This window comes from Crotalus tigris, unplaced genomic scaffold (assembly GCF_016545835.1).
Source record: "Crotalus tigris isolate CLP2741 ecotype Arizona unplaced genomic scaffold, ASM1654583v1 scf7180000024458.850180, whole genome shotgun sequence".
NCBI classification, from domain to species: domain Eukaryota; kingdom Metazoa; phylum Chordata; class Lepidosauria; order Squamata; family Viperidae; genus Crotalus; species Crotalus tigris.
The window spans coordinates 532,441-557,692 of NW_024100628.1; the positions used below are offsets into that span (position 1 = coordinate 532,441).

The window sequence follows — 25,252 nt, forward strand, 5'->3', positions numbered from 1 at the left end:
GACAGAGTTAGGGAACATAATTTGTTCTTAATTCATGGACTGCCTATAAAACTGGAAAACATGCTAACCTCTTGCCAAAGGCAAACACCACCCTCTTTACTTCCTGTCATTTAATCCTTAATTAACCAATGTAAGGGCTTGGCCTTTGATCCTGTGCTACGCATTCTTATTATCTGGGACTGTCTTATGACTTGAAGATAAACTTCATATTGCACCATTAACAGAGAGATGTTGCAAACTCATTGACATATAAAAGAATGCCCAAATGTATCAGTATTCTTCCAGAACAGATGGCTCAGTTTGATTTCGTGCGCATGTCTCTAAGATTGCCTGATACTAAAAAATGGGAGTTTTCTAATTCTCACTGTGAAATGCATCTTATAATTCCATGTAGCATTCCAAAAGACTTTAGGATAAGCCACAATTCAAGAGGAAAAAAGGGGGGTGGGAGTTGGGAGGAGGGATTTCCATTAAACATATAGTATCTAAACCATATAGGAAGTCTATTGTACTCTCCCATCATGTTTTCCATGGGGAGAATGTCCTTGGCTTTCTTGCAGGCGAACCTCTTCTTAAATATTCCAGTTTATCTTCTCTTGAGGTAGGAGGATGATACAAACATTTACAGGTCCTTGCCCTTCAATGAGTCGAGACCTGTGGTGCAGCCTCCATTCTAGCACCTCAAAGGAGGCTTAGTCATTTTTGAAGAACTTACCCTCATGACTATTTTTTCTCATCCTGTAGTGTTTTTTTGTTAGTAACTTGAGTTTTCTCAGTGGTTTGGGGATTTCATAGTTATAACGTATCATTTTTACATCTTTTGTTGTATGACTCATATTAGTGTACAAAGCCTTGCTGTAATAATAAACCGCCTGAGAAAGGAGGCTTTGAAAGATCTACTCTGTGGTTTTTGATCACAGCAAAATGCTTTCCCTAAGACACATTTGTATTGGAGTTGCATCCTTCTAAAATGGTGTTAGGTTTGCAATTGAAGCATCTGGAAAAGTTTTATTATCAGTTATTGGGGTTTGCTTTCTTGGATGAGGACAAAGTCCGTATACTTTTGTGTTTTTTTTCTGTTGCATCCTGATAAGTTGATCTTCAAGTGTGTTGATGGCAATGTGCTACTGCTTATGGTTTGCATATAGTATCAAAGTTGGGTTGCCTCTTTCCATGCAGGTTTTCTTTAGCTCAGTGGTTCTCAACCTTTTTAATGCCGCGACCCCCCAACCAGTTGTAAGTCGAGGACTATTCAACCGGTCATAAGTTGAGGACTACTCAACTGGTGCAGCACCGTTTGCAGAATGGGACTTTTGGCAGACTCAGCAGGGCAGAGACAGCCTGGACAATTCCTATTGGCTTTTGAAAGCCAATAGAATTAGACTCTATTCAAGAGAGTCTATTCTATTGGCTTTCAAAAGTCAATAGAATAAAAGGGAGTAGCACAGCTAAGGAAAAGGGGGAAAAATGGCGGACTGCGTTGTTTGGCGACCCTCATGAAATGGTCGTTCGACCCCAAATGGGGTCCCGACCCACAGGTTGAGAACCACTGCTTTAGCTAATCTGCCTGTTGACTGTAAGTTGTGTGAAGAATTTAACCATTTAACACACACATACAACATACACCCTAATTTACAACCTTGGACCATTTGGACAATTCTTTGACTAAGCATTCCGTAAAGTACACATGATTTAATATTCTCAGTATGCATCTTGGTGCTTTGACTGACATTCTTTTTAAAAAATTATTTATGTTTATTAAGAATTTTACATAAAGTAAAAGACGAGCCTTAGGAAATATGGTTATATTCTTATATATATATAAGAAAGGTTATAAAATATGACTTCTAACCTTCTCATCAGCAGATAATTACAAGCTTAAAAATCCCTCCTCTAAGATGTTATACACATCACTTCAGCCTTTCACTTAATCCAAATTTAAAATTGTTCACAAATTTGCACATTTTCTCCTTACATTTATGTATTGATGGTGTTTCTTAGTTACAGCATTGTTGTGAGTGGATTTAATAAACAGCAAGCTAGCTAGAGACGAGTAGCAGACCCTATTAAAACTATCATTTCTCATAGTTCATGAATGGGGATGGGGAGTCATGTGAGCATGATTGTAAGGTCAAGAGGACATTATCTCTTGAACCAAAAAAGAGATAGAGCTCTCCAATTTCCCACATCAGTATGTAAAGGTTTATACCTTTACAAACAGGGATTCTCATTACTAGCAAATCACTCAGGGATTGGAGTTGTCAATCCCTAGAGAAAACTCACTGAAATAGCAGTGTTAGTTAGCTCATCGGTTGCTCCCACTAAATGTAGTCCCTTGAGTTGGTGGTTGCTAGCCATAAGGCATCTAAAAGGAGATCAACAGCTGCAGAGAAATAGAAACCAATTTGAGTAGAGATGTTGTATTCCTCATCATGAGTCTTGAGGGATGTGCTCCTTCATAATTGAAAGGGTGAGGATTATAAAAGTGTGGTGATTATAAAGTAATGTACTAAGAAGTTGCACATGTGGGAAGTAAAAAGGTAAACATTCTCTTGATCTGAGATTAACTCATAGCAATTACATGAAAATATCCATGTTTACTTCATAGTCTCAGTATGGAATCTGTTCACTCCTGCCATGTTCTGTGAGCTTTTTTCAACTTCCCACTCTAGTCCAAAGCCTTGGTCTATCAATCAGGTTTTATCCCAGTTAGATTTTGCTTAGCATTTTTTTTTTAAATCAGAGGGTGTTGCTTTAAGTCAGATGATGCAGATCTACCTGCGGCTGGATATTTGTGATGAATTATGTTTCCAAAGGAATTTTTTTGTGTGTATTTTTTCAGAGCAATCTGGTGGCAATATTGAGGGAAAGAAAATAAGTCACTAATCATTTTCCTTGAATAGCTGAAAGATAAAATACAGTGTTTGAACAAGATGGAAATACTGGCATGCTCAATGATTTGTAGAGAGTAAAGATGACACTTGATGAAAAGGGAGAAGATCAGTTACCAAAGCAACAAAAAGGGAAACATTGCTTGAGTCGAACAATGAGGGAGGATTACAAAAACATCTCAGACACCCCTAAGCAAGTCTTTAGTCTGAAAGCCTGGAAAGCTGCTCTCAATTAGGGTAAATCAAAACTGCCTAATTTCTACTGAGGACCACACCTGAATCTTTGAATGACATGTTGGGAACACAGCATCTGGTAACCTCAGTGGAAAGGGAATGGTGCATTTAATAACCCTGCGGTCTGAACTAGCAGGACTTTTAGATCTTATCTTTCCTTCTGCAGATATTCAGTACTATAAATATTATCAGAGCGAAGTTACCCCCCCTTTTTCTAATTCCTCTCTCAAAATTTACGGGATTAATGTTGACATTTCTCTATTTATTTTCAAAGGCATTTCTTAGTTTGGCTGAAATTGGATTAAATCACTTCTTTTGAAACAACTTCCTTGGTAGTTTCCCTGTTTAATTTTTTTTTCCCCTCTTCTCCAAGTTTCCCATAAAATTGAGATAGCCTGCATTTATGATATGTGGTACATTTGCAAGGGCAGTGGAAATAATGTTTTCATCTTGGCAAATCTTCTGCGGCTTTCTGCAACAAAGAAAGCCAACTGGGAGATTGGCAACAGAAAGTCTAGTGAAAGAGCAACAACGAACTATTCTGAAGATTCTCAGGAGATTCAGCAGCCTGCTGTTTTCAGGTGGGGCATTACGAGGGCTGTCCGTTTTCAGTAACTTTGCTCAAAATCAATGACCAGCCTTCCCTCCTTCCTTCCTTCCTTCCTTCCTTCCTTCCTTCCTTCCTTCCTTCCTTCCTTCCTTCCTTCCTTCCTTCCTTCCTCCCTCCCTCCCTCCCTCCCTCCCTTCCATTACATTCATGTTACATACATGTTACTTGAATAACTCTTCCATTAAGCCTCTCTCTCAAGCAAGCTTAGGTGCCTTGTTTACTATGAATTATGAAAATCAATAGTATAGATACAAATGGAATTATTTTCCATATATAAATGTTGTTTGCATAGGAGGAAAATTATTATAGAAGGAACAGAAATACATTGTTATTCTAGGGAAAAATATGGAGAGGTGAGCAAAGTGCAGAAATTTAATAATACAACTCCTTCGACATCTATTTGCAATACATATTTGCATAATAATGTTTTTTATTCACATGATATTGGTGGTAAGTGAAAAATGTTTTAAAAATTGGTAGTCTGGTTTCCTAATAACTCAGAAATAAAAGGACATCTTGATTAAAGAATCAGCTCTTTTCCCAAAATCATTTATATTTTTTCTACAGTGTGCCTTTCTAATTTTGTGAACTAGAATCTTGTTTTTAAATTAAAGAAATTAATCTGAGTTCATATAAGTTCAGCTCCATACAGGTGGTCCTCGACTTACAATCAATTCATTTACTAATCATCCAAAGTTAACAATGGCACTGAAAAAAAGTGACTTACAACTGTTCATCATACTTACGATTGTCACAGCATCCCCAAGGTCATATAATCAAAATTTGGACACTTGGTAACAGGCATATACCATGTTTCCCTGAAAATAAGACTCAACCGAAAAATAAGCCCTAACATGATATGTTTCAGGATGCTCGTAATATAAGCCCTACCCCCAAAATAAGTCCCACTTAAGATCGTCAGCCAGACAGATTCATTTAGTACCATATTTTCCCCAAAATAAGACCTAAGCAGAAAATAAGCCTTAATGCGTCTTTTGGAGCAAAAATTAATATAAGACCCGATCTTATTTTCAGGAGAAAATGGTATTTATGATGGTTGCAGTGTCCTGGGGTCCTGGCTACTTTCCTGGTCAGCTTATATGGCAAACAAATTCAATGGGGAAATCAGATTTGCTTAATGACCACATGGTTCACTTAACAACTGCAATGATTCACTTAACAATCATGGCAAAAATGGTTATAAAATTGAGTGTGACTCACTTAACAACTGCCATACTTAGCAATGGAAATTCTTGTCTCAACTGTGTTCATAAGTCAAGGACTCCGTATCTTCTACAGGAGCTCTAAATGCCTTGGAGCTTTTGTTGCCTACGAGTTCCTAACTCTTTGAGTTCACACTTTAAACACAGTAGGAAGGAAAAGTCTGATAGAGATTGCAAAATTATCTTGAGCTTATCCTAGAGCGATTACCATCATGGGAGCCATAGCTCCTCTTCAGTGTGCTGTGCATGATCCACAGCCAACAACAACTGTCACACCTATTGTTGCAATTTCTGCTCGAAATATGAAACCATCTAGTTTTGCCTATTCTGGTGTTTTGTATGCTTGCCTGCAATTCTGGGAGTTAAAGCCATAAGTTGTGGGAAATGGCAGGTTGTAAAAAGTTGAGTAATTGCCTTTGAATAATTAGTGGTGCAGGTTGAGAGTGGGAAGGGGGAGAAATAGCACAGGAAGAAGGCCTGTTGCTTCCATATTCTAGATTTCATGTAAGCACCTAGTTAACTATTGCTGGATACAGAATTGTAAGTTTTTTGGATGTTGTCCTGATACAGCAGGGATCTTCTTATTAGGAAACGTAGCTGGATCCTAGTTTTAATTTCTGATGTATCAGCAAACATTACTTTTAAAATTACAATCCCTTCTCCTTTTACCTCTCCTGCATTTGGATTAGAAGACATACCTGCTAATCTAAGTAAGCAGAGAAATAGAAGCCAGAATCCACTTTGGAGTCTGTTTTATATAGTACTGTTATTCTGTAGCAATGGCACTTCTATCCCCACTTTCAATAGTTGGAGTAAGTGCTGACTTTGATAGTGCTGCTACATAGCCAGTGTGACTCATTCAAACAAATAGAGGCAGGTGTGGACAAATAAGGACCACTTCATTGAAGCACTATAGGTTCAATGAGTCTCATGATTGATTTATAATCCTGTTCCTCCCTTAATAGTTCAATGGTCTAATGAAGAGAAGGCTTGGGGGAGACATGATAGCAGTCTTCTAATACTTCAAGGGCTGTCAATACTTCAATATTTGAAGAGCTGTCACAGGCAAGAGGAAATAAGGAGGAATTTGATGACAATGAGAATGATTAATCAATAGGACAGCTTGGCACCCAAAGATCTGTGGTGGGACAACTGGTATTTGCCATCTGAAATTCAGTTAGTGTTTGTTCTTCCCCAATGGGGGAAAAAAGACTAAGAAAAAAAAAAACAGGATGGTCCAAACTCTTGCTTTTCTCTCTGTTTTTTTTTCCCAAAAGAAAAAAAATGCCCTGCAGCATTGGATTCTCCATAGACATTGATTTTCCTTGGTTGCATTTCCTAAATTGACCATATAAATTTGCAATATTTCATAATCACTTGCTCAGTCAAGAAGTGTTACATAAAAGCAGCAGTATTTGAGAAAAATCTTACACTGCTTTGAGCTGTTTGGGAAGGTGAGTGTTGCAGGGAAAAGAAAGAAGGATGAGTACCACACATACCTTTTCAAAATTAGGTAAAATCATCATTGCTTCAAAATAAACTTGCAAATGTTATTGTTATGTCCCGAGCCTTTGCAAACGGCTCGGGCGTTTGCAGGCAGTCCCGGGCAGGTGCAAAGCTGCCCGGGACCAGACAGGCTGTCGCCAGCGCCGTGCGCATGCGCGGGTGCTGGCGCGGGAAAAGTAACCCATTTACCCGGGAGTTGCCTATATAAGAGGCTGCGAGGCGTTTGGGCGAGGCTGAAGCCATCTTCCTGTAAGCTGAACGCTGAATAAAAGAAACTGAGAACTCCAGCTGCTTCTCGTGTCTGTTTTCCCGCCAAGGACGCAACACTGGCGACGAAGGTGGGATGCCTTGCACTACCTGGAAAGGAAGAAGTGTAAGCTTACCCAAGGAGTCCTGAGCGGCGGAAGAGGAACGGCGTCGACTCGGCAGCTGCCCGCCAATCCGGTGCGCATTCGGGGGTAGGCTGGCTGATAGACCCGTCTCCTGAAGATCCGAAGATGGCGAAAATCGGAAGGCTTTCGGAATTCGACGTCTCACATCCAGAGCGGTGGGAGTCCTACGTATCCAGAATGGAGAACTACTTCAAGGCAAACCAAGTGAGGGAAGATAGCTTGAAGGCCGCCACCCTGCTTTGCGTTTGCGGCCAAGACGCCTTCGAAATCGCAGAAAATCTTGTAGCACCTGTTCCAGTAGAGTCTGTAAGCTACGCAGACCTGAAGAAGCTGCTGAAAGAGCACTTCCACCCCAAGGTGTCCGTTATCTCATGGCGCCACACCTTCGAGCAGAGGGATCAACGGTCCGGTGAAACAGCCAAGGAATACATCGCCGCGCTACGGAAGGCCGCCAAGCCCTGCGAGTTCAAGGACCTCGAGGAACGACTGAGGGACCGATTCGTGTGCGGGCTAAGGCATTGAGAGCTACAACAGAGACTTTTTGCCAAGGAAGAATTATCCTTCCAAGACGCCTTAAGGGAAGTCACCGCAGAAGAAGCAGCAGGCGGCGCTATCAAAAACATGCGGCCGATCAGAAACAGTGCAGAGGGTGCGTCCGTGCACCAGGAAGACGTCCGACGAAACTCCGAGGAGGATCCGGACGAGGAAGTCGACCGTCTACACCCCGCGAAGGAAGAGAACCAGAAGGGAAGCTCTTCGGCTCCGCTCAAGTGCATCGGCTGTGGAGGTCGCCACAGGAGAACCGACTGCAAGTTCCGCTCCGCTACCTGCCGGGCATGCGGCAAACAAGGGCACATTGCAGCTGTGTGTCTGAGCCGACGAAAGGCACAACCCCAAGAAGAACGCCTGAAAGGTACCAGATTCCCCAGCCAGAATAGGGTAGGTTTTTGCGCTTCGCGAAGAAGCATCTGTAGAACAGGCACACACAAGCCCATGAAGAAAAAGCTGTCACTCAACGTGAAGCTACAAGGGGTTCCATTATCTATGGAACTAGACACAGGGTCTGCCCTGTCCATCATTTCATTGCATACATTTAGGAAGATTTGTTCCAGTAGTGGGTCTAAGGCCAAGTTAAGGCCTTCTGATATTGTATTAACAGATTTTCAGAACTCAAGAGTGTGTGTTAAGGGGGAGGCCACCCTTAACGTGCAATACAAGAGCTTTGAAGGTCCACTAGACTTATTAGTAGTAGGGGGTGAACGAACGAGTCTCATAGGACTCGATTGGTTTGAGGCCCTGGGGATACACGTCACAGGACTCAACAGCTTACAAACACTCGACCTACAGGAAGTCTGCAAAGAATTTGCAGATGTTTTCAGCCCCCAGCTGGGCACATTCAAAGGACCACCTGTGTCCTTAAAGCTAGACCCCACTGTCACTCCCATTAGGATTAAAGCAAGAAGGGTCCCTTTTGCTTTAAAAAGTAAGATTGACACTGAACTAGACAAACTAATCCAACAGGGAATCCTAGAACCTGTTGATTCCAGCCCGTGGGAGACCCCCATTGTCACGCCTCTAAAGGCAAATGGGGACATTCGCATTTGTGCTGATTACAAATGCACACTCAATAAGGCATTGCAGCAACATGCCTATCCTGTTCCTGTGGTCAGTCACATCCTGGCCTCTCTCAAGGGGGGGCGTGTTTTTGCAAAGCTTGACCTAGCTCAAGCATATCAACAGCTGCCTGTTGATGATGATGCTGCCATAGCTCAGACCATTGTGACCCACAGGGGAGCCTTTAAAGTAAAAAGGCTACAGTTTGGAGTAAATGTCGCTCCTGGGATTTTCCAAAGCGTAATGGAAAACACACTACGAGGTATACCAGGGGTCTGCCCCTACTTTGACGATGTCTTGATTGCAGGAGACTCCACACACATTCTAGCTGAAAGACTTAGGGCTGTCCTGTTAAGATTCAGGGAATCAGGCCTCAAGCTCAGAAAAGACAAATGCAAGATCGGGGTGCCTTCTACTGAATTTCTGGGATTCAAAATTGATGCTGCTGGGATTCATCCTGCTGAATCCAAACTAACTGCTATTTTAGAAGCACCCAGGCCAAAGTCTAAGGCCGAACTTCAGGCCTTCCTAGGCCTCCTGAATTTCTACAATTCTTTTCTTCCACATAAAGCTAGTGTAGCTGAGCCTCTTCACAGGCTACTAGACAAACAAGCTGTGTGGCTGTGGTCACAAGCACATGAGGCTTGCTTTAAAGAAGTCAAGGCCTTGCTCACTTCTAACAGTGTTCTTGCACATTTCAACGAGTCTCTTCCTGTGTGCATCGCTTGTGATGCATCCCCCTACGGGGTTGGAGCTGTCCTGAGTCACCTCAGGTCTGATGGAACTCAGGTTCCTATTGCATACTACTCCAGAACACTGTCTTCTGCCGAGCGCAACTACGCTCAGATAGACAGGGAGGCTCTGGCTGTTGTTGCTGGAATTAAAAAATTCCACGATTTTCTATATGGCAGGCATTTCACGGTCTTCACTGACCATAAGCCTCTGCTGGGACTGTTTACCACACGTAAGCAGACTCCCCACATCATTTCCCCTAGAATGCTTAGGTGGTCTATTTTTTTGTCTGCATATGATTTTTCATTACTCCACAAGCCTGGGAAAGAAATGGGCCATGCTGATGGCCTCAGTAGATTGCCTCTGCCAGTAGTAGAAGCTGACCCCGCGCCAGCTGTCAACATTCTATCAATCCAAGCCTTGCCCGAGCTCCCTCTTAGTGCCAGGGATGTTACCGCTGAAACAGGTACAGATCACACACTTTCACGTGTCCGCTCCTGGGTCCTGTCCGGGTGGCCTGAGCACTGCCCTAGTCCTGAGTTTCAGAGTTTCTGGTCCAAAAGGAACGAACTGTCCCTTTCTCAGGGTTGTCTGCTTTGGGGAAACAGAGTTGTCATTCCCACCTCAATGAGGACTAGGGTCTTAGAATCCCTCCACGAGGGTCATCCTGGCATTGTTCGTATGAAGGCTCTTGCACGAAGCCACTTGTGGTGGCCTGGTTTAGATAAAGATATTGAAGCTAAGGTACACGCATGCCACCTGTGCCAACGATCTCGCCCAGAGATGCCCCAAGCTCCTGTGCATAGATGGGAGGAAACACAGTCCCCATGGTCTAGGGTGCACATTGACTACGCTGGGCCCTTTCAGGGCCAGTTCTTCTTGGTCCTTGTTGACAGCCATTCAAAATGGCTTGAGGTTGTGCCTGTCTCATCCACCACCACTGCAAAGACTATTCAGGTACTGAGGGGGATTTTTGCTGCACACGGGCTGCCAGATGTCATTGTGTCCGACAACGGCCCTCAATTCACCTCCTCCGAATTCCAAGCTTTCTTACAGGCAAACCTGATTCGTCATGCCACGTCTGCGCCTTTTCACCCGTCCACCAACGGTATGGCTGAACGCATGGTGCGCATCGCAAAGGACGCCTTGAAGAGACTCACCTACGGGGACTGGCATCACAGGTTGGCTGACTTTCTCCTTTCTTATCGCACCACACCGTCCACTTCTACAGGGAGAAGTCCAGCTGAACTTCGTTGGGGGCGCCAACTTACTACTAGACTTGACCGGTTGCATCCGGACAGACTGCCTTCATCTACCTCACATCCTAGGGCACCTAGACAACTACTTGTGGGTGCCCCGGTTTGGGCTCGCAATTACGGGCCTGGTCATACATGGGTCCCCGCTTCTGTGTCCAGGATCACAGGTCCTCTCTCCTATGAGGTTGCCCTGGACAACGGTCGTGTCCTGCGTCGGCACATCGACCAACTTCGCTCTAGGCGAGACTTTTCTGCTGAGACTCCTGGGTCTTTTCCAGGGGGGGAGGGGGACCCTTTGGAGCAAAGGGAAGGGCAAGAGCTACTGCCCACCTCCACTGAGGGAGCCACAAACGGCTCGTCCCAAGGTTCTGCAATTGCTCCGAAAAGAAAGTCATGGAGCTTACCCACACAACAGGCACTCACGCCTACTCCAGCCAGGGAGTCACCCCGGGGGCATACTCACTTTCCACACACATCACACAGCACTCCAGCAACGGAGGAGACCCGGGGGCATCCCAACAAATCATTCCCCGCAAGAGAGCTGGCACACAATTCCCAAGGTTGGCCTGACCTTACCCCAAATCCTACAGGGGGTCAAACATACACAGAGCTAGTCGAGGAACCAAGTCCCGACTACAACAACCCTAGCACAAATCAGGGAACACCTGAGTTTTGGGAAAGTACAGAAACCCACACGAGCCCGAGCACAGAATGGGGTTCAGGGAATGGACAGCCTCCTGACAGGTCTTGGACTGACCTAGGAGGTTCTACAGAGACGCCCAGCAGCGGCTATCACTTCAAGGGGCCTGAGGGTCTACAGCTAGGTAGGTCAACCAGGTCACAAAGTAACAGAAGCCCTGGCCTGACGAGCCCGGTGGGCAAGCAAGCAGGCCAGGCATCGGGGCACAGTCCTTGGAAGACACCAGGACACAATAGAGAGAACAGGCTCACGCCTCCCTCCAGTCAGGGGACTTATGCCAGTAACCCAGAGCTAAGAAGGTCACAGAGAGCAAAGAAATCTCCTAAGTACCTAGAAGATACATAACATTGCTGGCAAGGCAAAAGCCAGTAAACAGTGGGAGCACTGGGGAGCAAAATGTCATATAAAATAAATGTTGTATGTTGGTAGTAGTTTTAGCCCGGGGGAAAGGGGTGTTATGTCCCGAGCCTTTGCAAACGGCTCGGGCGTTTGCAGGCAGTCCCGGGCAGGTGCAAAGCTGCCCGGGACCAGACAGGCTGTCGCCAGCGCCGTGCGCATGCGCGGGTGCTGGCGCGGGAAAAGTAACCCATTTACCCGGGAGTTGCCTATATAAGAGGCTGCGAGGCGTTTGGGCGAGGCTGAAGCCATCTTCCTGTAAGCTGAACGCTGAATAAAAGAAACTGAGAACTCCAGCTGCTTCTCGTGTCTGTTTTCCCGCCAAGGACGCAACAGTTATGTTCAAACATTTTGATTAAACAACTGGATTTAAATGTGCTAGAACAGATATCTGCCCTTCAAAACAGGGAATGAAAGAATCCATTCTATTTATACTGATCTGCTTATCTCTCATCTAATTTTAACTATTCTCTAGAAATGATAAGCCGTCCATCCAGCCTATGATTAATTCATTGTTTTTAGACTGTAAAAAATGAGAGAAAAGTTAGAAGTACATGATAATGGTGAATGCTTCATTAGCAGAAACTGTCTTGCATTATGTTAGTGGCTGTTGCTATTGAAAATAAACACCCCAACTAGATACACTCAGTGGTATTATGCATAGAGCTCTTAAATTGTAATAGCTGTATGAAGTGCCAGCCCCTGAGGGGAAGAGAAGGAACAATGTGAAGTTGTAAGTCTACATTTTACTGTTTCCTAAGCCTAGGAATTTACCAAGGATCAAGACAGCTTAACTGTCCTGAATCACTCTATGCCAATATAATTATCACATATAACTCCTTTTCAAATATATATTGGTCTGGTCTAGTTTTTCCAAATCTGCCCTACAATTTTTTGGGGGGGCGGAAGGGGATTGGTTAGACATCAATATTCCAGGCTAATTCTGCCCACAGCCAGGAGTTCGATCCTGACCAACTCAAGGCTGACTCAGACTTCCAGCTTTCCAAGGTCAGTAAAATGAAGACCAGATTGCTGGGGGCAATACGCTGATTCTGCTGTAAAGTAGTGTGAAGTGGTATATAAGCCTAGGTGCTATTGCTATTACAATGAAATCATTGTCCACCCAGCTTGGCAGTGACTATTCCTGCTGGTTGAATGTGGCAATTTCAGGCCAACACATTTGGAAGACACCAAATTCGGAAATATTGGAAGAGATTAATATACCATCAGGCCTCCTGTGTTCTTACTATTTGTTTTTATTTTTCTGGTTTTTAGAATATTAGGTTTAAAAAAAAGTTCACCTGGATGACTGCATTCCCAAATCAAAAGCATAAACAAGTTAGTTTCTTCATGATAATGTTTAACAGATCAGATGATTTCAAAGAAATATTTACACACATATAGTTCTGCAATACAGGTTTGAAACATTGTCTGCTATATTGGAGTCAGGCACCCCTGGAAAAACAGAATAGCAACCAAGAGACTAATAAATCTTGTAAGCATTAGTAATGATTAGCCTCACATTGAACTGATTTTATCAACAAAGAACAGAGATTTATATCATCATCCAGGTATGTAACCTGAACACTGAGAAAACACTCCTCGGTGGGATGGTGAGCAAGCAGAAACTCATCCACTTTGTCTAAGAAACATTTATTATGCTTGGTTAGATTGAGGGAAATAAAAGGAGAGGAAAATGAAATAGCTGAATGGAGATCAGAGACCATATTTACTCATTCTATTACCAGGAGTCAAACCTATCTAGATATCTTACTCTTTCTTCGCTTCAGCCCCTTCTTCCTTCTCTTCAAGACTTTTATTACTATTACTATTACTGTTGTTGTTATCTACTCAACTACAGAGTTGTCCAATCTGTGTTATTATTCTGAATTGTGTTGTTACTCATAGTTCTTCAGCCATTTCTCCAATATGCACTCATTTTGTTTGTATATTTATTGCATTTTCTAATTAGTATCAGAGAAGCAAAACGCACATAATATAATATAATCTCTTTGCCAATCGATATAATCAGGAACGACAAACTGTAATTCTCCAGATGTTACTGAACTACAACTTTCAATATTCTCTACCATTGACTGGGATTTGTTGTTAAGCTTCAGAGTGCCATTGTTGCTTACCCTTGATATACAGTATTTAGTTAGATCCTATAATGAGTGCATGATGTAGGAGAAAATTGCTGCACACTGAGCCACAAAAATATACTGTATCAGGCTATCCATTCTTTCTCTTAACACTTCCTTTCCTTCCACGTTTTGCCCTATTTTTGGATCCTTTTTTCTGTTTTGCAAGAAGGAAACTGCAGAAAATGAGCAGCGACTTGTTACCAGGGTCTTAAGCTGCTGCTGTTTTATGGAAAATGTTTGGAATTAGGCTGAAGGTGGTGGCCATGGGCCATGGAAGTATTTGTGTCCTTGTTTAACCCTGATCTAAGGCAAAATCTCTGTGTTCCTAATAGTTTATTATTTTCTAATAAAGTTCAGCTTTTAACAAATTTCAAAAGATGTTCTTTATATAAGAGTAGGTCAGCTACTAGGAATGCAAATAAATTAAAATTATATTAAATCAAATTTCATTTTGTTCTGCCCTTACAGTACTTACATCTTTGTCCTATGTTTATCTACTCTGCTATATTTTTATATCTCCAAAATACTGAGTTTGGATATATGCAGCATGCTCGTATGGCTGTTCATGTGCCAGAGCATAGATTATTTGGAGTAAACCATGGTAATTTTTTTCCCCTCCTGTGAACTGGAAGTTAGTGAAAGTTTGCTCTCTCCTGATTTGTAGGGACAATTATGATTCATATAAGGCGTTTCTCTTTGCATTGGCAGTGTAGAAAAGAATAAATAAATTTGTTGTCCAAAATGCGGTTAGGTATAACAGAGCCAACAGGTCCTTTTTCATTTTATTATTAGTATGTTTTATGCATTGCAGACGTTTAAAACTGGTTTTTTATATTTTCATTTCTGTTTATATATTGCACGTTGTTTGCTTTCCCTGCTGAGTCAGGGCTGATGGGCACAACAAATTAGTGACATTGGCTAACCAAGGAATTGCATCAGTCCATCCTCAGTCTTGCTGAGTACTGAATACTGAATACTGACCTACGTGCAGAGCATAACTCAATGGTTCTCAACCTTTTTTTCATCACCGACCCCCTTTAAGTACCTTTTATGGCTACGGATCATGGCCACAGACTGCCAAGATGTAACTCAAGATTTAAATCATAACATTTCTTCAAGCCTTTGTGGAACCCCTGTGATGACATTGCGCCCCCCAGGGTGGGGAACCATTGGCATAAATAATGACTTGATATAAAGGAAATTTTCCTGATGGATCAACTATCTGCTTCTTTTCTAAAGATATTTGTCCCTCTCTATGACATAAGCATCTATTACTTTGGTTTTCCTAAGAGTAGCACCTCAGAGATCTGCACTTTAAAAATTGACCATAAATCAATGATAGAATGTATATTTGTATACATTTCTGTATACAGAAATTTCCAGGTTCAGTTCTTAGTATCTCCACTGAAACAAACTTCAAGTAGAACGAAGCTTGTCTGAATATATGGAAAGCCATTCAAAACTTCCAGATGTGGTTTAACTCTTAGGATCCTTCAGATACTATGGCCATTGCAGAGAATTCTGAAAGTCTACACATCTGGAAGTTACAAAGGTTGGGAAATATTGAATGAGACCAATTATCTAATTTGGTCAAAACAACATCATTTTACTGATAAGACTTCTGAGAATACCTGGTATGTTGTCATAAGGCTGCTTCTTTTATCTTGTGAATATTCTTGTATTTTAAAAGCCATAAGAATATTCTGGTTTAGTATATTAAACTTAATATATTTTAATAATTTTCTTGGTATGCCATACGTACACACACATACACACACAAGGTATGCATTTATTTGTATACTTTTGTTCATTATAAGAGTATAGGATCATTTTAATCAAACAACATGCATTTGAATACATATAGACATTGGATCAACCAGTTTTTAAAGTTGGAAATTAATTTAAAATAGTTTTTAAAGCCTAGGGGGAAAGTCATTTGCCTAATTCTGAAAAGATAACAATATAGTCATCTAGCAAGTCTTGTAGAAGGAATTCCACAGTAACAAATGTTCTTTCTCCAGTCATCACCCACCCAATATCTGTCAGAAAGCACACAAAGAAAAGCACTTGTAGGTTGATTGGCAGGTTGGCTTCTTTCAACAAGAGTGAGATTTATTATCAATTAATTATTGCAGCTTACTCTTGTAATTCTACATTTTTCTAATGTGCTTTGAGGAAAGGATTTTCCCCTTCAAGGGAAACTATGACTAGACCATCCCTTTCTAGCCTGAGCTAGTAAAAGAAACCTCACTGAAATATTTCCCACAACAAGATAGTTGTATCTCTATAGCAAACCTGACTCTAAGAATAAGAATATTTGCAAATTGAAAATCTTATTTTGGACCCTAAGCAAAGTGAATACATTTTCTGAAAACCAGAGGTAGTCAAACTGAATATAGAAAGACTTGTAAAAGATAGAATATAGAATAATAGATTTGGAAGGGACCTTGGAGGTCTTCTAGTCCAACTTCCTGCTTAAGCAGGAGACCCTATACCAGGGGTAGGCAACCTTGGCTCTTTTATGATTCGTGGACTTCAACTCCCAGAATTCCTGAGCTGGCTCAGGAATTCTGGGAGTTGAAGTCCACAAGTCATAAAAGAGCCAAGGTTGCCTACCCTGGCCCTATACCACATCAGACAAATGGTTGTCCAGTCTCTTAATGGTCTTTGAAGACACTTGATTTCTGCTGACCATAAGTCCCTGCTTTGACTTCTTTTAGGTATCTCTTTTTTATTAGTAAGTTAAGTAAAACTTTATTAATAACTTAGTACAGGTGTCCTCAACCCCCGGTCTGTAGACCGGTACTGGTCCACGGCATGCCAGCAAGCGGTCCACACAAACAAGCAAAGCTCCGACTGCGGGATGCAGGCAGCACACGAAACCATGCCCCCTCCGATCCGTGGAAAAACCTTTCTCCACGTAACCACTCCCTGCTGCCCAAAAGGTTGGGGACCTCTGCCTTAGTAGAATGAAAGAATGCGTGCATTACTGTGATTACAATATGTGTTTCTTTACTTGAAACTTTGATCATGGGGTAGCTCTATTAGTGGAACTAGACTGAACTTTTCTCCAGAACTTTCTAAATTCAGAATTAGCTCTATAAAAATATTCTCAAGATGACATTTAAACTTCTGGATATTGAGGCTGGATTTATTTAATTTGTTTTAGATATCATTTAACCTTACATTTTCAGAACCATAAATCTTCTGTTTAGTGGTAAATCCAATTATGAACTCGTCAGGACTGTGACTGTTTACAAAGAGTGATTAATCATACATACCATGTGGAAGAAATAAGCAACTTCTGTGAAAGTAATCTCAGCATAAACTACTGGCAGCTTCGTGGGCCAGCTGTGTGGATAATAAAGAATGAAGCACCCTGGGTTAAAGAGAGAAGAAGAAACATGGCCCACATTGACAAATTACTGTGATCATTTCTAAATTATAATTTGAGGTTAATTTTAATCATCCAGGGAATGGGTGCAGTCCACTGAATATTAATAGATGCTCTGCTAGTTCTCTGAAATGTAATATATATGCATTTGGTAATAGAAGTGTACTGAGTTTCATTAGGCAATAAACCTTTGTTCCAAATTTAAGTTTGGGAACCTTTTTGTGATTGTACAAGTTACGTTTAATAGACTCAAAGCAAAAAATTTTTCAGGAAGAAATCGAAAGACCTGATGTCATCCCGATCTGTTGACCAACTTATGTTAACAGAGTCAAAATACTTACACTGTATATGATTGTTGTCCGATATAACTGGAGATCATCAGACTGCATTACAGTACACACAACCAACAAAAGATCTCTTCTCCCAGTGTAAACTTGCTGGGTGTACCTAAAGGGGTAGCAGCTCTGTGCAAAAAACCCCAGTCTGAGATATTAGGAAAGATGGTCCTGTTGTCAAAAGGTAGTTCTGATCTAACTTAATTCTGCTGTTATTTTATGTTTTATATATTCAAGTTTTAATATCAGCTTTTAGGTTACATATGGAAGCCATTCAAAACATAAAACCAGTTTCTTTCTGTGTCAGTTTTTTAAAGTTCACTTTAAGGACAATTCCCACTTGTTTTTCAAATATATGGAAATTCATATTTACAGTATACAGATTTTCTTCTGTGATATGCCCTTGATAGTGTCTTCTTGAAATAAGTGTTTTTTATGCATTTTAACTCCAAAGACCATTTTAGCATGCTTTTTTCAGCTGAGAATATTTAAAGAATTCTGTACCAGTTAATTAGAACTGAAGAAGCTTCTTGGATGAAAAGCAAAATGTTTTCAAAGGAAAAAAACAAGAAACTAGCTATAGCAATAGTACGTAGACTTATATACCGCTTCACAATGCTTTAAAACCCTCTCTAAGCGGTTTACAGAGTCAGCATATTGTCCCCGACAATCTAGATCCTCATTTTACTGACCTCGGAAGGATGGAAGGATGAGTCAACCTTTAGCCGGTGAGAAACGAACTGCCGGCAGTCGGCAGAATTAGCCTGCAGTACTGCATTCTAACCACTGTGCCTCTTTCAAAAGGTAAAATATAGTTGCCTTTGGGACAACTATGACCTGGATGATTGAGAATCTCCATAGACACTATCTAAATGTGGGGGTCCTTGGTGCTCTCTGAGCTTGGTTGTTTACTTGCAGACATTTCATTACCTAAACTAGGTATCATCATCAGTGCTTGTAAGGAGTAGGGTTTGCTCTCAGTTTATAGTCTAGTGGGCAAACCCACTAAACTGAGAGAGCACCAAGGGCCCCTCATTTCAACCCTGAGCTACAAATATTCTCCTTTACTGGTACTATATCTAAATAAATGTTTTAAAACAGTTAGTTATATTCCAATCCATAGGTTTATCCAGAATTTATACATTTCGTTGATTAAAAATACCCAAACAATATTCTCCATCATCTCTACTCTCTAGTAGCCACAGAAAGCTAATTGATTAGCACATCTACTCCTCTCATAATGTAGTTCTTATTTCCTGCTCATCATTTAGAAAGCTACTGCTGTCACTTCCTCTAAAAACCTGGCATGATTAAACTTTCACATGAAGAAATTGTGAAGACTTTGTCATAGGGTTTTATGCACCAGTGTACAAACTGTAGACCGAGTGATGGTATCTCTAAAAATGATTTTTGCTTGTGGCATATTTTGGAGACATTCTTTGCTGCAACCATGGCTATTGTTCATTTCAAGTAGAAGTGATAGAAAATGCTGATCTTTAAGCAGAAGGGCTGCATGAATTAGTTAGCCACCCATGATTCAAAATAAAGCTCAAGTTAAGGAGATTAAGATGTTGAGCAAAATTCTCAAGAGACCTTCATTGAAGGGATGAGATTAAAATGGAGAAGTTTGAATTCAGATTTTGAACTTCTAGGTCATTTAATCTAAACAATTGCTTGAGAGATATTAGGAACAGCCCAAAGAAAATATTTGATCTTTTCCAGCTGTTTCAATGGTGAAAGAAAAAATATTAATCTGATGATGGGTAAAATTCAGAAAATTTCATTACTGCAAAGAACAGTCCAGCTAGGATCATTATTATGGCATGGATGGAATGTTCGTGAGCAGGGTGTCTTATCTTATGGCAAATGATTGGTCTAAATAAGTTGTGACAGAGGGGTCTTTGTTGGTTGTGAATTTAAGTAATAAGGGATTTGAAATTCAAAATTTGCCTGGCTGCTTTGAATCTGTGAATCCAGTCTCTTTCTACCTCTTTCCAATTATTTCATTCTTTTTGAAAGATTTTATTGCAAAGGCAAAAGGGATTAAATGCAAAAGTGCTACATAGAATGCTTCACACCTTTTAAAAACACATTAAAGGTGCCTTACAAGGATAAGCCATTGGACTTCCTGCAATACCTTTTTCTGCAACTTAGCTCCCTGTCTCAGATTCCTCTGCTTTCACTTATGACAATGAAATACACTATGTTCTAACTACTTAGCTGATTGAAAAGTTGTCCTGTTCCATCTCGGAATCAGTTATGTTTTAGCTCACTGTAAAGAATTCAGGTCTATTGATTGGAGTTGACTCTGCAGGTGGCATATTTTAGATTTCATGATTGTAACATATGTACAATTGAATCTTTGGCCACTGGCTTGGAATGAAACATGGGCTGATTCCAGTTCTGAGTTCTTATTTGTCAGAGACAAGGAGTAAGGCTAATAGAGCTAAAGTTCTGGAATCCATTCCTAATTATTATTCCAGTATATATTTCCTCTTTTATTTTTAAGCCCTTAATTGAGTCTCCCAGATGAGTGGCATGATGGCCTAGAGGTGAAGGTGCTCGCTTCCCACTTGGAAGGTTGAGAGTTCAACCCTAGGCAGCAACAGATGTTTCTCTATCAGGGCACAAAGAGAAAAATATCTGCTACAAACTCTACGTAGGTGTCGTGTCAGGAAGGGCATCCATTCAATTGCCTCAACTCCACCCCAATAAAAGGGATTATAGGGTCATAAAAAGAAAAAAAAAAGAGTCTTCCAAATAAGCTCTTTGGTAGTGAGGAAATGGTAATATTGACAAAATAGAACATGTGGGTACTTCTGAAATTTCCCATTTTTTAAAAAAAGATGTAATTTAATTCCAGTCTGCATTTTGTCCACAGCCCAACGCTCTGCTCATGAACTTCCAATGGTTGAAAGACAAGATATGGACACCTGCCTTGTATATGGTGGACAGCAAATGATTTTAACCGGACAGAATTTTACAGCAGAATCCAAAGTCATCTTCACAGAGAAGACACCAGGTATGGCATTCTTTTCATTCTTTCTCTCGTGTGGCTGATTAAGGAAAACCATGCCTTGAAGGACCCAGTCTTAAAAATAATATTAAAATAGGGCCAGCAATAAGGAAGCTCTTTTATTATAATTCTTTTCACAAAGGCAGTCAGGAAGAAACAGTGAGCCAGTACAATAGCTTAGTACCCCATTTTTAGCATCAAGCAACTAAACCTGAACAAAGAGGATGGTGATTTTCAACTGGAATCTGAATGATCATCTATTGAAGTTAGTATAGGGAATCCTGCTGATTTGATGACCTTATAGATCACTTCCAGCTCTATAATTCTAAGAGGTGGAAATTGTCCTTGGTGTCCTCTCAGCCTCCCACAACTTGTTAGCTAAATAAAGGTAAAGACTCCCTCAGGTTGAGTTCAGTTACTGATGACTACAGTATATGAGCATATCCACAACTTCCATAACCAAATGGAAGTATACAGTTTGCTATTGCATTCAGTTTTTACTTTCTAGTGTTGCCTAGAGTCTTGAGATTTTCATAATGGCTCCTGTCTCAATTACTAATTCTGCCCACTGTGTTTTGAAGTTCTTCAAGATATGCTAGAATGCTACCACTTGCTAGCCTTCTCGTCCTGGCAAACTCTAGCTCCGTGTCAAAGTCAGAAATAAATTCTACCAAAAGCTGACTCAGTACCTTTCAGGTTTGTTTCTTCCTTTCTCCCAAATACAAACATTCTACCCACAACCTGGAGTCCTCCCTGGGAGGTAGATTAGGCTATTGTTTCTCAATCTGGTGTCCACCAGTTTTGGAAATACTGCAGTCCAACTAACACTGTCATCCATGTTGGCCAGTTATTTTGGAAACAGTAATTCCAGCACCTCTGGAGTACATTACATTGGGATATGTTTAGTTTGGCAGATTTCTGTTGTTGTGCACAAAGGGTATTAATCTGTGGCAGGGAATGTCTATTGAGGGAAGTTCATTGTATGCAGTTTGTGAGGATATTGGAATCACTTCCCCATTCTTCTTCAGGTTGTCCAGCTCAGATAAATAATTCTGAAAGAAAACATTGGGTTACTAGTAATCTCATTTTACAGCATATGATATACGGCAATCTTTCCAAAGGCTGAATGCATCAATTTGTCATCACTTACCAAAGAAAATTGGTTATTGTAGTAAAAACACATATAGAAGATGGCAGTCTGAGGTGGATGTTAAAACTGTACATTCAGTAGTATACTTACATGGTAATCCCTCACGGAACTCTTTGCAAGAATTTCCTCCAAATGAACCTTTTACTCCCAAATGAGACTTTTGAGGTAGAACTATTTCAAGAATTTTAATGTGCTATGCATGAGTCAGAAAAAGGGATTGTTAATCAGAAACTGGGAAACTAGAACAAAGAAATGGAATTGTGACTAAGAACAATAGCTGATTTGCTTTGATGATAGGTCAGTTTAAATGAATTTTCACTGAGATATATGTGCAAATGGGTCATGTGTTCTTGTTCCTACTAACAGCAGCCTCTCCAAGGAGGTCAAAATCTGCAAGATGACTAGGGCTGCATTAAGGGGTTGAAGGCCTTCCTTTTTTGTATGCATGTATAAAACCTGAGGCAGCACTTCAACTGAATGACAAGTCTGCCATCTTGCAGATCCAGACAACCCACTTTTGTCAACACCATGATCATGGATTGACTGATTATGTGTCATCAAGTCGATGCTAACTCTAACTGACCACATAGCTACATTTCCTGCAGGATGATAACCAGAGCTCAACAATATTCAGAACGTTCCACTTTTACCAGTACTGCAGTACAAGAGGGGAAATTTTTTTTTGTTGAACCTATGGCTTTGCAGTGGAAAAAAAACAAAATCAGAAGTATAGTGCAAATGCTGTATTCATAATTAAATGTACTAAATATTTAGTTAGACATGCATATGATCAGTCATCGTATGACAAAAACTATGGGCATTTAAGAAGAGTTAATCAGTGATATTACTACCCTTAAGTAATAAAATAGACCTTTATTTTATGTACATTTCTGTTTTGGAAATGATATAAATCTTTGGTCCTGCTGGATCAGGCCAAGATCAATTTTAGTCTGGTACTTAATTTCTCACAGTGATCACTGATGCTTTTGGGGTATTCAAAGCTGTTACAGTGTAACAGAAGAGCAACTTATCATTTCTTGGAAGTGTCTTCTGCCCAATTGCAGCCAAGTATAAGTGAAAACATTGCTCCCAATTTGAACAAGTTCCCTGATAACATTAATGGAGAGGGGGGTAAGTCGGGAATAAGGACACAGATACAATATTAAATTTCCAGTAGATAAATAGAAGCTCCAACTCTGACACCATGTCATATTTTTTCACAGTAAGGCACGGCACAAACTAAGATTGTAAAGACTACATTTGTTAAAGAGAGGAAAGAGGGAGGAAGTGCAGAATGGAAGTCAAGACTAGGGCCCAGCCACTGCAATTTATGTGTGTTGTGTATTTTCAGATCAAGTTTAATTTCTTGCAACTGCTTGGACAAGTCCATGCATTTTTCTTGGCAACATTTTCAGAAGTATTTTTCCATTGTCTTCTTTCTAGAGCTGATTGGCCCAAAGTCATCCAGCTGGTTTTGTGCTTTAAAAAGCTAAAACTCCCACTCTCCTAGTTTCTGGTCTAGTGCCTTAACCACTACACCAAACTGGCTTGCTGAATAGTTTATTCATGATTGCTATGTCAGATGATTTTCTTTTTGTTGTAGTTGTTTTTCCTTTGCTCGGCTTAATTCTGTAATCTAATTACAGTATCATGAAGTGAATACCACTCAGAGTTGTATTTGGTTGGAATAGCATATCAGGCCGACAAATAAATATACAATTTCCTTTGTTTTGAAGACTGCTCTTTCAAATGAAACTATTCAGATCTAAAGAGCAGCTCTTCTGAACGTTGTTCCCTTTCATTTATGCGATATTATTTTTTCTGTTTATTACTATTTTACTAGGCTCACATCTTATTGTACGTTACGATGATTGCAGATTAATTTTGGAATTCCAAATGTCCACTTTACTTTGGAGTTAAGGCTTTGAAAGGCTTGCTTTAACAGCCTTTCCACCCATATGCAGCAGCTGCAGACTGTGTCTGCATTCAAATACAGAAAAATGTACAGAAAAATGTACAGAAAAATTGTAAATTTATCTATGGGAACTTATGCATAAGTTTGTAATCAGGCTTCAACTTGTATATTTTGTACATAATGTTAATGAATAGCTCAAAGGATAACAACACTGCCGTAAGATCTTGGAGCAAGGGCTACATACTGTAGCTTCCTTGGTGAGGCTGTCAGTTATTTCCCTGATTGTTGATTCTAGGAAAAGACTTGCACTTTTATAAAAAGGAAATAGCAAAAAGAGAAGAAAAGCACACCAGCAGTTGGAAAGGAAAGTGTGCTCCCTTATCTATCCATTTCACTTGGATGACTCATGGGGAATGGAGACAGCCAGAAGCAGCTTTCAAAGCAGCATCATGAGCCCTACATATGATGTGACTGCTTTAATGGTTTGGAAAAAAAAAGTGCTTTGTATAAGTTGTAGTGCATGACAAGGCTCCTATTTTCAGATATTTTACAAAGTTCTAACTGTAACCATAAGTCATAGCACTGTTAAGTGTGTGCAGCTGAGGTGGGGGGAGAGGTACTCATTAGTATGATGGAAATAGGAGAGTTAAGCTTCTTCTCAACTTCATGCAATTAATCTACTCAACATCTTAGGCTCCCTGAGATTGTTATTTTGAGACAGAGCTAAGGGAACCAGCCAAGTTTTTAATTTCCATAGCTAGCACAAAACTATTCCTCTCCCCCAATCAAACACAGCTTTTCCACAGCTTTGGACAGAAAGGTATGACAGATACCCCACTCTAATTTTGTACCCATGCCTTCCAATTCAAAAATACTCTCACAATTTAGATCAGCAGTTTAGGCTATCACTTCCAACCTCCCTGTCTAATTAGAGAGAAAGTCAAGCCACTTGTCTGCATCATCTGGATCTCAACCTGAAAGTCATGTAGGTGGTAAATTGCAATACATTGAGTCTGGGCCATGAAAATAACTGACCTTCGCTATGTTGGCTTGACTACACTACATATTAATGAGATCAGCACGCAGTTTATAAAAAGACCCAGTCATTCTAAACCTGGCACAGGAAATGGTGGAAGGAAGTGAACTCTGGGGGAATGGGAGTTTGCAAATTTGTGCTTTAGCGGCATCTGAATAAAGCTCTTGTGTTTAAAAAAACCCAATGTATGCAATCCACATGTAGTATGTGTGTGCTTTGCACCATCTGTGGATGATGCATAGTAAGTGGAATGTAAATTGCACTCACTTAAATGAACCTTGTGGTGTTTGAGTTCCTTATGTACCCACTCCCCTAAGCAATGATGGTGATAGGACTAGCAACAATTTCTGGGAAAGGAATGTTAGTAATATGCAGTGGGGTGGTTAAGTAGATGAGTAAAACTGGGAATATGTAAGTTGAAGGCCACTCTTAGCATGGAAGCACAGGGTACTTTGGGGCAAATCATCCCTCTCAGCCCAGCATACCTCACTATTTTTTTTAATGGGGATAAAATAAAGGGAGGTTTCCACATAAATGATCTTGAGCTTTTTTAGGAAAGGCCAGATAATGCACATAATAAATAAATACTTGAATTCTTAAGTTTCTACAACTCTTGAAGAGAATGCAGTCTGGAATGATGCTTAAAGTTGTTTGGTTTTTATTATCCCTTTCATCTATTGAGCCTTTAGCTAACAATTAAAAATATCT

The 25,252-nt window shown here is 40.6% G+C and overlaps 1 protein-coding gene across 9 annotated transcripts in view; it reads left to right on the forward strand.

Moving 5' to 3' along the window:
• The window catches only part of NFATC2 (nuclear factor of activated T cells 2), a 161,237-nt gene that overhangs the window by 64,281 nt on the left and 71,704 nt on the right, over nt 1–25,252 (forward strand). For all 9 annotated transcript variants that reach the window (XM_039332237.1, XM_039332240.1, XM_039332239.1 and 6 more), the window contains one exon: nt 20,309–20,449. In XM_039332237.1, the coding sequence (XP_039188171.1) occupies nt 20,309–20,449 (141 nt within the window). The remainder of the gene's footprint in view (nt 1–20,308; nt 20,450–25,252) is intronic.